The 14,247-nt window shown below is 39.1% G+C and overlaps 2 protein-coding genes across 3 annotated transcripts in view; one reads left to right on the top strand and one right to left on the bottom strand.

Moving 5' to 3' along the window:
* Window positions 1-470: 470 nt before the first annotated feature.
* Window positions 471-7,277, bottom strand: adra1d (adrenoceptor alpha 1D). Its single transcript, XM_088373558.1, has 2 exons — window positions 6,001-7,277; window positions 471-1,561 (listed from the first exon to the last, which is right to left on the bottom strand). The coding sequence occupies exons 1-2, from the start codon at window positions 6,956-6,958 to the stop codon at window positions 1,035-1,037; spliced, it is 1,485 nt and encodes a 494-aa protein (XP_088229684.1). The 5' UTR covers window positions 6,959-7,277; the 3' UTR covers window positions 471-1,034.
* Window positions 4,159-14,247, top strand: part of ctnna2 (catenin (cadherin-associated protein), alpha 2) — a 186,107-nt gene continuing 176,018 nt past the window's right edge. For both annotated transcript variants that reach the window (XM_088373553.1, XM_088373555.1), the window contains exon 1: window positions 4,159-4,420. In XM_088373553.1, the coding sequence (XP_088229679.1) occupies window positions 4,377-4,420 (44 nt within the window). In that variant the 5' untranslated portion in view covers window positions 4,159-4,376. The remainder of the gene's footprint in view (window positions 4,421-14,247) is intronic.

The following is a 14,247-nucleotide window of genomic DNA, read 5'->3' as shown; positions in this document are numbered from 1 at the left end:
ACCATTTGTAATTGCAACGAAGATGATCAAGCCCAAGACAAGGTGTGAGATGACTTGTTGTAAATTAGTCTCTCTCTTTTATACCTCAAGCTCAGTTTGTGACACAACTGGTAAAATATTAACTCTGGATATTTTTCTTCTTCTTGATATTCTTGTTCTTATTATTATGATTGTTATGTTTGTTGTGATTTTTATGATTAGTGTTGATGATAATTATAATAATAATTATTTTTATAATGTGTTGTCTGTCTTTGTGTGTGTGTGTTACCTTAATAACCCACAATCAGAATGATTTCTTTCACATTGGCATTGCTGGTATGTGAAAATTCTCTGAAAAGAAGTGGAGCAATAGTGTCATCTGCTGGAAGGTGCAAGTCATTTTGTCAATCCCCAAATGACATAATATCAAAGCCATAAACTGCATGGAGACTACATTGAATTTGGTATCAGGGAAATGGAAAAAAAAATAATATTTTTTAATACTTTTAATTTGCACAAAAACAAACACAGCATTAAAAAACTATGCATGTTCATTTCACAGTAGCACTCTGCACTTGAATATATACAATTATGATGGCCAAGTAATTGTGTCGCTTAATGCAGTGAATCCAACAGTTACAAGACACACTTTGCAGCATTTAATTCCCTGTCTTACATTACCTTGTTATATTAAACCAACGTCAAGATAATTATAAAAAATGTGATATTGGAATAATTGTGAACCAAGCAAAATTGAGAAAAAAAAGTGTTGAATCTATTATGATCGTGATGGATGGAAATAATTTAACGTGCTGTCATTTTAGAACAATCAACAGTTGCACCTGTCATTTACACTTCCCGGTCACAAGACGACCACGTGCACAATACAAGATTTTTTTTTTAATCAAAAACATAAAGACTCAATATTTATTTTTAATCAAGCCAGATTTCTGATACAGTGAATCCTATTCTCTGTACTTTATTGTGGTGGTTCTGAATGTGAATGATCAAATGATATTTGGTCCAAAAGAGCCTTTTGAGAATAAAGCGTCCTCTTAGATGTCTGTCTCCTTCAGGCCGTAACACTCAGCCAAGTCATAGATGTGATAACTGCTTTGTTCACACACGTTGTAAATCCCCATTGAAACTGCATCGACCACTGCAGGTGCACTTCCTCGCCCCGTGTTTCCCTTAATTTTATTTGACAGGTTGTTCACTGTTTCTTTGAGCTGAAAGGAGGACTTCTGCAGCGGTGGGAACAGGTTCCATCTCTTTAAACTCCCCCCTGGCTTGCTTAACAAAGAGCTGCCGCAGGAGCCGTGCGTGGTGTAGCCTGACTCGTGTTCCCCTCTTTGTTCCAACGCCATTCCCCTGACGGCCGAACGCCATTTCTGGTCATAGAAGCGACGCAGAGCCCTCCGCCTCTGGCGGCAGCGACACTTGAGTAGGCGGGTGAAAGCCCGCTGGAACTCTTTGCTGGAGCAGGGGTAGATCATGGGATTGATGCAGCTGTTGAAGTAGCCCAGCCAAAAGACCACCTTGAATACTGTCTCTGATGGCTTCATCGCTGGAAAGAAGGAGCCTAGCAGAAGAGAAACATGTATGAGCATTTGTAAAAGAGTGAGCGGCACATCGAGGTCTCTATTTTCATAAGCAGGGTATTTGTGGTGTATTTCAATTAAGCAATTTGACAAACTGGACTCTTCCAAGTTGGCTGTACGTATGTTGGGTTTTTGGAGATGAGTCTGGTGGAGTGATAATTTGATGCCAGAAAGTTGGTCTTAAGGTTTGCTTAAGTGCTGGTGCAAGGTAGACAACTTGTCTAATGCATTTTTTGTGATTTTGATTGAGGCACAGGCATGTATTTTCTTTGTAAATAGAGGGGAACAAACCCCAAAGACTATAATAGAAATCTATTTATTGAATACATTACTGTTATGATGACAATCATATTTATTATTATTATGAGATTTTTAAGTCATCCTCGTGGGTGGCACACAAACATGGAGGGGGGGGTCTCTGAGTTCCCACTTCACAAGGCAGATGTGCACACCACCAAATCAAGACTCTAGTGGGCAACTAGTCCACCGTATTTAACGAAAATGCAAAAGCATTGACCGCACCCACAGCAGCGCAGACTTCCCACTCTCAGAACCGCGAACTTGTGCTTGTAAGTAAAATTGCCGACTCTGGGTGTAACCCACTACCAGAGTTAGATACACAAAAATAGAGCTCTATGGGTCAAACACCCCTAAGTTTGCACAGATTGGTAGAAACTTTAAATTGGGGTGCCAGTGTCACTAGTTTGTTACTCATTTTTTAAACATGTGATTATTCCAAAAGGTTAAGTTGTTTAGTCTTGAAAATTAAATATTAAAAGTCTTCATTAAACCTATGAAGCAAATCCACACCTGCAAACGCACACACAGCAAAAGTGCTGCCACACAAAATCCTAATGGAGTTGCTTGAGTAGAAAATGTAAGAGAGGGTGGAAAATGCGATGCATGGCTCGGAGATGAGTGCTCATTATGTAAAATAGTCTGCATGTGACTTTCATACAAATAAAATGTTAGTCTCTCATCAGTGATCACACCAGGGACTCCCAGGCAGAAACAATTGCACTGCTTAAGGCTTCTCAAGCCAGCGACAAAAAAAGACAACATAGCAGGGCCCTGTTTGCAATCAACAATAAATCTTATTGATTCAAAATTTAAGTACAGTCATAATTTTGTTTTGAATTTATTAGTTAATTACTGCTCACTCAACCATACAAAGTACACTCATAATAAATGTAAGTGTTGATTTTAATTAACATCACCATGGGTGATAATAGTGCCATGCAAAAACTGTGTTTCTTAACTTTAACCTTGTTTTGCACACTGGGTGTTATCTAAAACCTCCAAATTAAGTTAGCATGGAACCATTTGACAAGAGGTTTAGAAAGTCAGCATTACAATGTTTATTTTCAATTCTCATTTAAAAAAAAACTTCAGTAATTACTGTTGCTCTGAAAATATCATATAAGTAAACAAAAACTGAAGGGCTATTTTTCCTTGTGTCCCCAACAAAGTGCTGCCTAAAAGGCAAATGGTATTGGAATTTTGGATAGGTCAAAGCACTCTGTCTACATCATCACAAACAAAAGGCCTGATTGACATAAATAGTCGTTTGAAGTGCATGTCTGCCCTCCGGGCGAAAGGTAGAATTAGTACGGATGGGTAGCTTTAAGATTTAGGAGCTGTCCACAACAGACAACAAAGTGTGGGGTGCAAGTAAGTACTATTTTAGAAATTAACAAACAAGCCCAAAGACAATACAGCGTTTGATCAAGACTACAGTAGCTGTCAATACTAATAATATTGATAAAAATATTTGCAAGCTCTCTTTGTGAATTAATCAACATTGACCATTTAACACTGTGGTTTACCTACATTTTATCTATCAGCAACAAAATAATATGATGCAACACAGATTTTAAAGATTAGGGTACCATTGTTGTTGTCATGTGAACCCTAGCTCAACTTTATTTTTTTTCTTAGTGAATAAAAAAAAATGCTTGCAATGTATTTACATTTCATTTGCATTGGCTGTAAATACATTGGAGAAATCTCAAAGCACACCACCAAACTAAAATGTCACAAAAGTGGATGGACAAGTTAATTACTCTATGCCTGCCATCTAGTGGAGGAGCATTTATTTGTTTTGTCAGTCACGATTTATTGCTTTCTGACCAATAAAGTGAGATTGGACAATTTCCTGCAGAACACTTGTTGGGAATCACTGATAGCTTAAATAATGAGTTATATTGACCGGCTAGGACTCCGCTCATGTGGTGTTCAAATGCTACTTTTAACTCTTGTTCGAATGAGTTTGCACGGACCTTCCTGCATCCTAAAATAATTTGGGTTTTGTTCCCCCCCAATTAATGTAGACCATCCAAAAGGTCATGACCACTTCAACAATAGAGTGATATCCAGTACAAATGGATTTTTGATTGGCACCGACAGAGAGGCATTTATCAATATTGTTGTTGTTGGATCCAATTTGGATTCCTCATCTTAAACTTTAATTTTGGTTAGGATTGGCTAGCCTTGGGTCATGGACCTTTATTTTGAACTTTGGTTAAATTTAGCTGACCTTGGGCCACAGACATTTATTTTGAAACAGCCTTTGGTCACCTGTTCAGTCACCTGATCAGGCACCTGATCAGGTGAAGATGGCTTCTCCCACATGGCAGTCTGCCTTAGTCAGTCCAGTTAGCTAAAAAGATAGGAGTGATATAGTTTTTTACTGCTTCAAGCTTACAATTTGGATTACCTGTGTGCTACCTGCTTGCCTACCTGCCACCCCCCCCCACTCTCTCCTGGCATGCCTGCTATTACTTCTCTACCTCTGCCATGCTTGCCTCCATGTTGGACATTCTTTCTCCATCTCCAACAAGGTATGAGCAACAGCTGTACACAATGTTTTAACATATGTGTGTGACAACAAACCTTATACCATCAAACCCTAAAAATAATTGTCACAGTTGCTGTTGTCACACTAAAATCAGTTGGGCTAGACCCCAACTGACCTGTGATCCTTAACAAGGTAAGTGATATGAAAAACGAATGCATAGTTGTTGTTTCAACAGTGAATGTAATTCCTGCAAATATTTCATCATCCATAAACAAAGACAAAACATATTTGTATGCACACTGATGTGACATTTAAATATTATTTATTAAACGCAATAGATCCTGTCCACTAATGAATATATTTTTTGTGGACTAATCAACAGTAACACTCTAGATGTCACATTAATAAACGACGTGGTAACAAAACTAATTACTGACACAACTTTTATGACTAATGTGCAAGATAAAAAAAGTATAGTCCTGAATTGAGCAAAAATGTGGTCCTTGTTGAAGAGTAACAAGCCCCAAGACTCCAAAAAGTGTTGATTTGTACCCTTGGCACTTAACTTTTACAGCCTGTACATTTTTGACCCTGGGAAAAAAAAGGTACGAGTATTCATGCAGCCCCTTTTGATTTATTAGTGTGGATGGATTATGCTTTGAAGGCCAGAAAAAAAAAAGAAACCTTTTTCTAGCATTAGTCAAGATTACACCAAAAGGGAGCAGTCTTCCATTTCTCCCATGCAAGTACAATCTATACTGTCATCCATCCTTGATACCACGTAGCACTTGTGCAGGGTCACTGGAAGCTTAAATCGATCCCATTTAGACTGATCACTAATCAATCGCGGGACTGATGTATAAAGATAGATAAACATTCACGCCCCCATTCACACCTACAGACAATTTGGAGAGAGAACCTAACAAACCTGGGTTGGAACAGTAGCAGATGCCTGAGAGAATGGAATGAATCCACACACAATTTCACACCTCAATCTGTCACTAGGTCATTTTTTTTTATGCATTTCCAAGGACCAGATGTACATTGTGTTATGTAAACTACTCTTATACACGTGGAATAAAAATGTCAGTCAGAGGAGAGAAAAATGACAGCCTTACAAAATTGAGTCAGCGATAAGTTATTTGAGTTTTGGAACTCAATCATTCTTCTCCCCCTTAGATTATTTAAAAAAAAAATTGTGATGACAAAAGCAAGTAAGGTGTGACATGACTCACTTCAATTTGACCAAGACCAAGCTGTATGGTGTTCCTAAAACATCAATAAGGCTGAATTGTGGATTAATGAAATTGGATTGCAGTTAGTACCCTAGACTAACATGTGCCCTAACCCGTAGTGGTGTTTCTCAGCTGAGTTATTTATTTATTTGCAAGGGAAACAAAAAATAAATAAAAATGGAGCTATTGAGTGATTGTGTTGCCAATGAAGGTCCAACCTTTTTTTAATGGTACAGTCAAAAACAACACGAATAAAAAAAAAAAAATATATATATATATATATATATAAATATAAATAAAATATAATAAACAAATATATATAATATAATAAATAAATGAAAGAAGCCTAAAGAACTATAAAGAAACATTATATTGTAAGTCTACTTACCAAAAGGTAAAAAGAAGAAAAAAGGCAGCCAACATAGGATAAACATGCCCACGACGATGGCGAGGGTTTTGGCCGCCTTTTTCTCCCGAGAGAACTTCATGAGGCGCACAGAGAGCGAGCTCCTGAACGGGTGCTGCTTGTTGCTTTTGGAGCTGACCGCGCGCGCATCCTCCAGCACGCTGCGGCAGTGGATCCTCAGAACCACCTCCACGGACTTGTCTCGTTCCCGCTTGACACCCGCCTCCAGGCTTCTGGTAGTCCTTCGGGCCACCACGTAGACCCGAAAGTACATAATGAGGATGACCAGGAGCGGCAGGTAGAAGGAGAAGAGAGAGGAGAAGAGCGCGTATCCGGGCTCCTCCGTAATCCTGCAGATGCTCTCGTCCACGGGTGGCGGTTCTTTCCAACCCAGCAGCGGTCCAACCGAGATGACTGTGGACGACACCCACACCAAAACCAGAATGACGCCCGCCCTCCTCTCGGTCATGATGCTCGGGTACTTGAGGCAGTGTTTGACGCCTATGTAGCGGTCCACGGAGATGATGCACAAGCTGAGGATGGAGGCAGTACAGCACAGCACGTCCACCGCCGCCCAGATATTGCAAAACACCCGGCCGAACACCCAGCAGCCCAGAACCTCCAGAGAAGCGGAGAAGGGCAGCACCACGATGCTCAGGAGCAGGTCCGCCATCGCCAAGTTGACTATAAAGAAGTTGGTCACCGTCTGCAAGTGACTGTTGCACAACACGGACAAAATAACCAAAATGTTACCCACGATCGCCACCAGAATAAATAACCCGAGAAAAAGGCCGAGCCAAACGGATCGGGAGTCCAATGTAAAGTTCAAACACGCCGCAGTGCTGTCGTTTAAAAATATTAGCTCCATTGCAGAGCCATTGAGAGGCTCCGTGAAATAGATCCCATGGATACTGTCGTTCCTTAAGTTTGAATCCGTCATGCTGAAGAAATAGCACACGTAAAAATAACTTTAAACTAAGTGCTTCATCATCTGCGCCAAACAATAGTCGTGCGTAAAACAATCCCAAAAAGAATAAGCAACCCGCAGGGCCGCTTGGGCAACACGTTCGTGGGAGTTGAGGAGGCGACAAAAATGTATATAAGAGCCTCCAACTCTTCGCCATGGGCACGCGTATCTTCTTGGCTGTGCAGCGGCGTGCACTGGTGGCATCATTTTCGACCATCAACTGTCTCCCGGAGTCAGCCAGAGCAGGTCCGACCGAACCTGCAGCTCCACCCACGTCATACGCACGCACACGCGCGCGCGCACGCACAGAAATTGTTTCACTCAAAATCTCCTCACGTCAGCGCTGCCTCAATGTCTAATTGAAAGCTTTTTGCTTTGTTATTGTGGTTGATGCTCATCATATTTGTATAAGCTGACCCTTAAATATGGCTTTTTATTCACAAGCCACGTCGCATATTATCAATAGGTCATTTGGCCAGTTGTAGAAGTAAATGAAAGCTGAGAACTTCATTCAAAGTTAGATGTCCGCAGGAAAATCTTCCAGAACTATTCATGTTAGTCCATATGTCAAGACCCCACTTATATTTTGCTCAAAACTACAAGACAAGAAATTGTTTGAACAGACAATTTAATTGTTAAAATATATTTTTTAATTGGCTCAATATTTACACAGAAGAGTTCAACTTTTTCCCTTTTTACTTCAGAAGCATGCCATAGCATTGACGAGCAGATAGGTCCTACCTGATAGGGTGTCCAAAAATAAAGCTGTAACGGAAATACTTGAGCTGGCCTTTCATTCTGACATTTGTTCCATGAAATTGTGTTATTTCTTTCCTAACAATCTAATCTCTTCATTTGGTTGTGTTTCCCCTGGCAACGCTGCTTAATATTCAAATTAGTTTTCCAATTAGATTCCCGCCTCTAGGTGCTCCCGGGTCAATCTAAACTGCACAGGGCCTTCAGAGTCTGCTGTGTTGTCTAATTGTTCATTGGTGTGTAGGGATGGGAATTGAGAACTGGTTCTTGTTGAGAACCAGTTTCCATGTTACCAATTCATGGGAATCGTTTGCTATTTTGCTAACAATTCCCTTAGTGATTCCAGTCAGCACGAATTATGTCGCTACGCACATTTTGCATGTTACGCACGCTATGCAACATGCCTAGCGACGCAAGTTACTAGCCAAGCCTGATCATGATCATTTCACGTATTATTTTCACACTACACCACAAGAGGGCGCTCTAGACCTGTGGAATAATTGGAACTATAGTTACCTGAATAACTCTTAATATGTTACGTCAGGCACGTTCTCAGTTTGTAGTTTATGTGTCACGTAACATTAGCATACCGTTGAATTATTAAGGCTGTTGTTGCCTCTATTCTATTTTTATTTTAAATTGCCTTTCAAGATGACATGCCTGTTCTTGGTGTTGGATTTTATCAAATAAATTTCCCCCCAAAATGCGACTTATACTCCAGTGTGAATTGTCTTTTTCTTCTTTATCATTCATTTTATGGCTGGTGCGACTTGTACTCCGGTGCGACTTTTAGTCAGCAAAATACGGTACCTGCAATGTTGAAATTTATACAAAGGGAGGAAATACCTTTTGTAGTTAAAGGCTTGCACCCATTTGCCAATGTAGAAGCCCCTGATTTTCGGTAGGTGATGATTTCTATTGTAGGAGAATGCTTGCATTCTTTCCTCTTAACACAATATTTTGCTCACCCCAATTCTAGAGAGATGACAAAAACTGTTTTTTAAGACTTCACTTTTAGGTTTGTAATGTTATATTTACACAACGTTGCAATATATAAAACAAAATTATCAGAATTGTTTATGCGCTTCTTTTTTCCCCCAATATGAGAATCGATAAAGAATTGAATCATTAAACGGCATCAAAAATGCAATCGCAGTTATAAAAATCTTACCAATTCCCATCCCTATTAGCGTGAATTATTTTCCTAATGCGATTGGCTGGTGATTCGATTCAGTTGGGATAGACTCCAGCCTGCCTATGACCCACATGAGGACACAAGCTATATAAACCTCTTGCAGTCTCATTACATTGTGCTTGTTTACCTAATGTGGCTCCCTGTGACTATTTCAGAAATGAAATGCTGACCATATGTAGGTCAGAAAGCTTTGCGTGAGAGGACTGCAGCTAATAAGATACAGTTGTGTATGCATGATTAGATTTTTCACAAGTGGTCTTTGTTGGTAACATAATTGTGGTGTAATTATCAGAGAGTAATTCAGTAACCATTATTAGAAGCAAAAGAGGGTTACCAATTCTGTAAAAAAAAAAAAAATGTAAGAAAAGAAAAACAATTACATTTCCCAGTCCTGCTATGGGTTTTCATTAATCATTCCAAAGACATCAGGGCCACCAAGGACTTAGCTCTCCTGGCCCCAAGACTATAAAAAAAAACAAAAAAACACTGGCCTACATTTAACTTTAATATTCATCCACAGAAATTTCCCTGATTTATTTCCAGCAATTGTATTGATGTATGTCTTGGGTGCACTGTTTCTGTCCAATCATATTTCAGCTTCTATCCATTGGCTAGTCAATCTGATATGTCCAGGGCCTTCAGAATCGGAAATACTGGCCGATGTATTCTCAACGATAACAGCAATAGCAGTGCTGTTCAGCCAATCAGATCAAAAATTTGACCCCAAAGGTCAGCGAACAGGTTCATGATGACAACAGCATTTTCCATCCTTTGAGCAGAACTTCTTATTGCCAACTTCTCACCAGCAAAACAAATGGCATCATGTATTTATAATATACTTTTATTTTTGGTTTTGTCACATTATAAGATGAATAATGTTGATTTTGAACTGTTATTGCACATTCTTGTGTTTCTATCTTTTGTTTTTTTTGTGCTATTAATAGTTTCTATAATTGAGATGATGATAGCGGTTGCATTAAGCGGTGGATAAAGTTCTGACGGCCGAGGTATCAAATGCACTCTCACTGCTCTCCTGAATAAAAATACAACCAAAGTACTAAAGGTTGCATGATGAAAGATGTTTCTGGTGGTTGTTAATAAAGCAGATAAAACATAAAAGAGCCAGCAAAAGTTTGGATGGAACCTCACGCTATTGTGATGGAAATTGAAAAACTAAAAAGGTGAACTTGCTGCAGTGCATGTGTTCCAGTCATCCAAAGGTGATCACATCTGTAGTGGTTATGAATGACTCATAATCAAGTCAGCCAGCCAACTGTTGCAGAATGGTGATTACGTGGTTATCACTCCTCGCTCCTTAATGTGCCATAATCGCTGATTGCATCACTGTCTTTATGCCCCTGCCGCATTTACTGTAATTGGTCAATGATGGCAGCCCAATAGCTCATACGTGTGAGGCTCCATGCAAACAAAAAAGGTTTATCAGCAAATTGGTCATTAACACTTTCAATTCCAGCTATTTTCAAAAAAAAAAAAATCTTGAGTGCTAGCTCATTTAGAATATTCTCACTGACAATTCAGGGCTTACAGAATTTGGGGTGTTATAGATATGTAAACACAGAAACAAATAATCAAATAAAGAATTAGGCTCTCTTTCATCACACATAGTAGGATAAAAATTGTATATTCCTCGACTTTTTTTTTTTTACAGTAGTCAAACATGGTTTGGACTGATGATGCACTATTGCGCACTTTCCAACAGCCTCCACTGTAAATCTTTAATACCAACTATGAATGATTACTAGAATAAAATGTGCATGATTCACGACCTTGACTTCCGCTGCAGTCCATTCAACCAAGAAGCTTTTGACCTCAATCAAAAGGCCTGGAATTTCCTGTCGTATCAAACTTTATATGTGCCAAAAAGATTACAGTTGCAGAGCAAGTGATTGAGCACTGCACTGACACACCACGATAAGAAAAGTGTGAATCTGTTGTGGCTTTTGAGACTTTGTTTACAATATACTACACTGTATAGTTTTTTTTATTAAACTACAAAACATTACAGGATTTTCAAGGAAAAAGCCGATTGCCACAAAGAGATGATACAATCTATAAAAAAGGAGAGTGTGGATATTTCGAAGGGCTGTTGGAGATGATTGATTCACTGACTGCGCTCGTGTATTTTGGCAACAGGGATTTATCTGCGTGCTTGTACTGCTCTTCATTCAAAGATTAAAATTTTGAATCGCAGCAAAACCCAGTGGCTGCCAATTGGCCATTGAATGACCACGAGCTGCCAAACCCAAAACACCTGGTGCCAGTTCAGTCCGTTTCAGCCACATCTCTCAGTGTGCAGGCCTTGGAGACAAATAGAGTTCAATTGATGTTTGAGGTCTGTTTCTTTCTATTTTTGTAGGCTGCTCTTCATTTGCATTCAATCCCGGTAGCCTTTGCCCACGTTTCGCTAAAGCGCAGAAGCACATATTCCAATTCATATTTTCTCTGCCCTTACTCTCTCAGTATGGTAATCTCTAATGTCGACTGTGACTGTTCTTACTTATCACGCCTCGGCAGAGTGACTGAGATTCAGTTTGCCACAGGTCATATTGTACTTTGATATTACTTCATACCTGAATCTTCAAAAGGTCAAATGATCTTACTGCTCGCTTTCTAGTGTCAAATGTTGAAAGATGTTTATTTTTATTTTTAAAGGAGCAATAATGTGTTAAAAGTACAACCGGTGGTCTATACAGTTTTTGTATTCCTTTCCCTATAAGAGTCTCTTTGGTAAAATGTTACGTAATTTAAGAAACACGCTTCGGTCCTGCAACTTAATATATGAGTGTCTTGCCTTTCGTCTGAGTGATTCCCTCAACAATGCATGGCTGAACTGAGAAAGGAATTACAATGTAAGCATTTGAAGTACACAACAGACATCTGACATTAGAAGTCACGATTAGGGTGTGGTGTCACCTTTCATCTCAGGGTAAGCGTAGGATGGACTCGTCTGCAACACTTTTATTACCAAGCCCCCCCTTTATGTTCTCTGAGCCAGGCTGCCTACGTGTCTTGTTAGAGAGGACTGTGATGTATTTGGCAAATGGCAACATCATTCATTAAGGGTTTTAAATGATGTAACGCTTACATGCAAAGGTTTGTGCCTGAGCTAACTTGGATATAATTTTGTCTTATTAAAGGTTCTCCTTCACTGTCTTTGCTGCAACAAACTGTGGCTCAATATAGCTTAGAGAAAATGCTTGAATTATTTCCCACGGTTTTTGATTTGTCAATGTGTGTGCACCATTGCCATTTTTTTGCATTGAGTGAATCATGGCATGTAATCACGATACGATTTGCTTTGCGTTTATTTCTAGTGCTCTGAAGAGTTAAAAATACCATAACACAAAGACGGATGGGAATTTATTTATATTCTATTTTTCAGCTCATACACTTCTTATTGAAATATAAAATGCAAACTCCACCTCAAAACTTTGAAGTTAACCATGAGTTTAGATATCCTCTGACCAATGATGATGATTATTGATGCACGACGGGAGCTTTTTGAAAGATGCGATAGAGCTTAATGATCCTGAGCCACATGGGAATCTGATAATTTTCTACTCACAGCCCTGCAGTATAAAAATAGAACTCTCACAAAGAAGGTCCTCTGTTATCAAGGCAATGTGGGCTGAGATTTGCCTCACTGATCACAGCAGTGCCAACAGCTTCACAGGTGAGATGCTGCTTGTATTGGAAACAAGCAGACAGTGTCTACAATACACATTGTACATTGTAAATGTAGAACAAGAGATTTGATAACTATCACTTAACCGACACGTTGAGCTTTTTATTGAATAAAATACATTAGAATTTATTTGCCTGATTTGCACATCATTCAGTGGAGTTTCTTTCGTTTATTTCAATTATCAATGCCGTGACAGCTTCTTTATTTGTACAATAGTAATGTTCTCTACTGGTCACTGCAGGATTGTAATTGAATTTTATCAATCAGGGGGGTGGTGGCCATTGGGAATTTCTGAAGATTCCAGAATAGCCGGTTGACAAATATTTTAATCCCAGTATGTAACCAATTTTGATGAATAGCATACAGTACATTGGTGGGACTGAACTTGATCTTCTTAAAACTTAATTAGCAGATGTACAATTTCCTAGTAAACTCTTGGAAATGTTTGTATGCATCGTGGCTTTAAGCGAGTTTGCTATCATGATGGGACAAAATGGTTGTTGAAAAGAGAAGCTTACAGACAAACAAATGAAGGTTGGGAAGGTTTAAGCACTATTTACATATGATTAAAGCTGTCTGTTATCTTTGGCTAAAGCAGATCCTGTTGAAATCAAATTGATTAAAATAGGTATCACATGGTTAAAGCACATATTTTCTATTTTTCTCACAACATAATAGTGAATGTTTTTGCAGCCAACATTTGATTAAAGGTGCACTGAAAATGATCATTTTGGGGGTTCAAAAGTTATGGTAATCAAATTTTATTACTTTTCAACATGCCATTTATTTATTTATGTATTTATTTATTTATTACCCCTTGTCTTGCTTAATTTATTCTCCCACACCGATAGCCACTCAACACAGACGTTCATGTATCATGCCTTTTATACCTGCATGTGTTTGGATTGCCATTACATGTCCTCAAAATGACCCCAATGGTAGCGGTCACATTTTGGCATGTCTGTTTTTACACAACAGCAATGTAGTTTCAGGGAAATGACAGATGACACAGCCACAAGCAGCCAGACAAGGAAAAGAAATATCTTCCTGAGGTTATTTCAAACTTTGACTTTGGAATGACTGACTGACAGTTTTTGATTAGCAGTCCTGAGGGGCCTGAAAGTGGTGAGACAGGTCAGACATTTTTAGAGTAGAACCCAGGGTAAGTCCATGCATAGCACAAAGTGGGAATAAAATAAAACTCATTAGTGCAGAATATTCATTCATTTTCACAGCTCATCCCCGTCGCCCTCGCCTTGAACCAAGTAATGACAAAAATTACCCAAACCAAACTGTATTTACCATAAAGACTCTTCTCCATATGCTCGATGTGTTGGCCTATGTTTGACACTGTGTGAATCTCACTTCCAATAATTATGCGACACCAAGTGAGTTTACTGATGCAAGTCTCCAGAGACGTGCTCTGTGTACTTCGGGTGTCCTCTTCAAAACACTGAGACCCTGCGTTGCCTTTCTCACGCCACATACACTTTGTTGTATGTTTGTGTGTGCGTGTGACTCACACCCACAAGAGAGTGCTGCTCCATGTATACCATTCAGTAAATAGCAGTGAGGATAAACGATCAAAAATAAATAAATAAATAA

Source organism: Syngnathus floridae, chromosome 4 (genome assembly GCF_059516105.1).
Source record: "Syngnathus floridae isolate MCC-2025c chromosome 4, RoL_Sflo_1.0, whole genome shotgun sequence".
Taxonomy (NCBI): Eukaryota; Metazoa; Chordata; class Actinopteri; order Syngnathiformes; family Syngnathidae; genus Syngnathus; species Syngnathus floridae.
Note: the sequence above shows the minus strand (reverse complement) of the source record. Positions and strands in the feature narration are given on the sequence as shown.

Coding starts and splice junctions, on each gene's coding strand:
- adra1d (XM_088373558.1), bottom strand. CDS start 6,958: ATGACGGATTCAAACTTAAGGAACGACAGTATCCATGGGATCTATTTC. Junction 1,562..6,000: donor TTTCTTCTTTTTACCTTTTG/GTAAGTAGACTT, acceptor CTCTTCTGCTAG/GCTCCTTCTTTCCAGCGATG.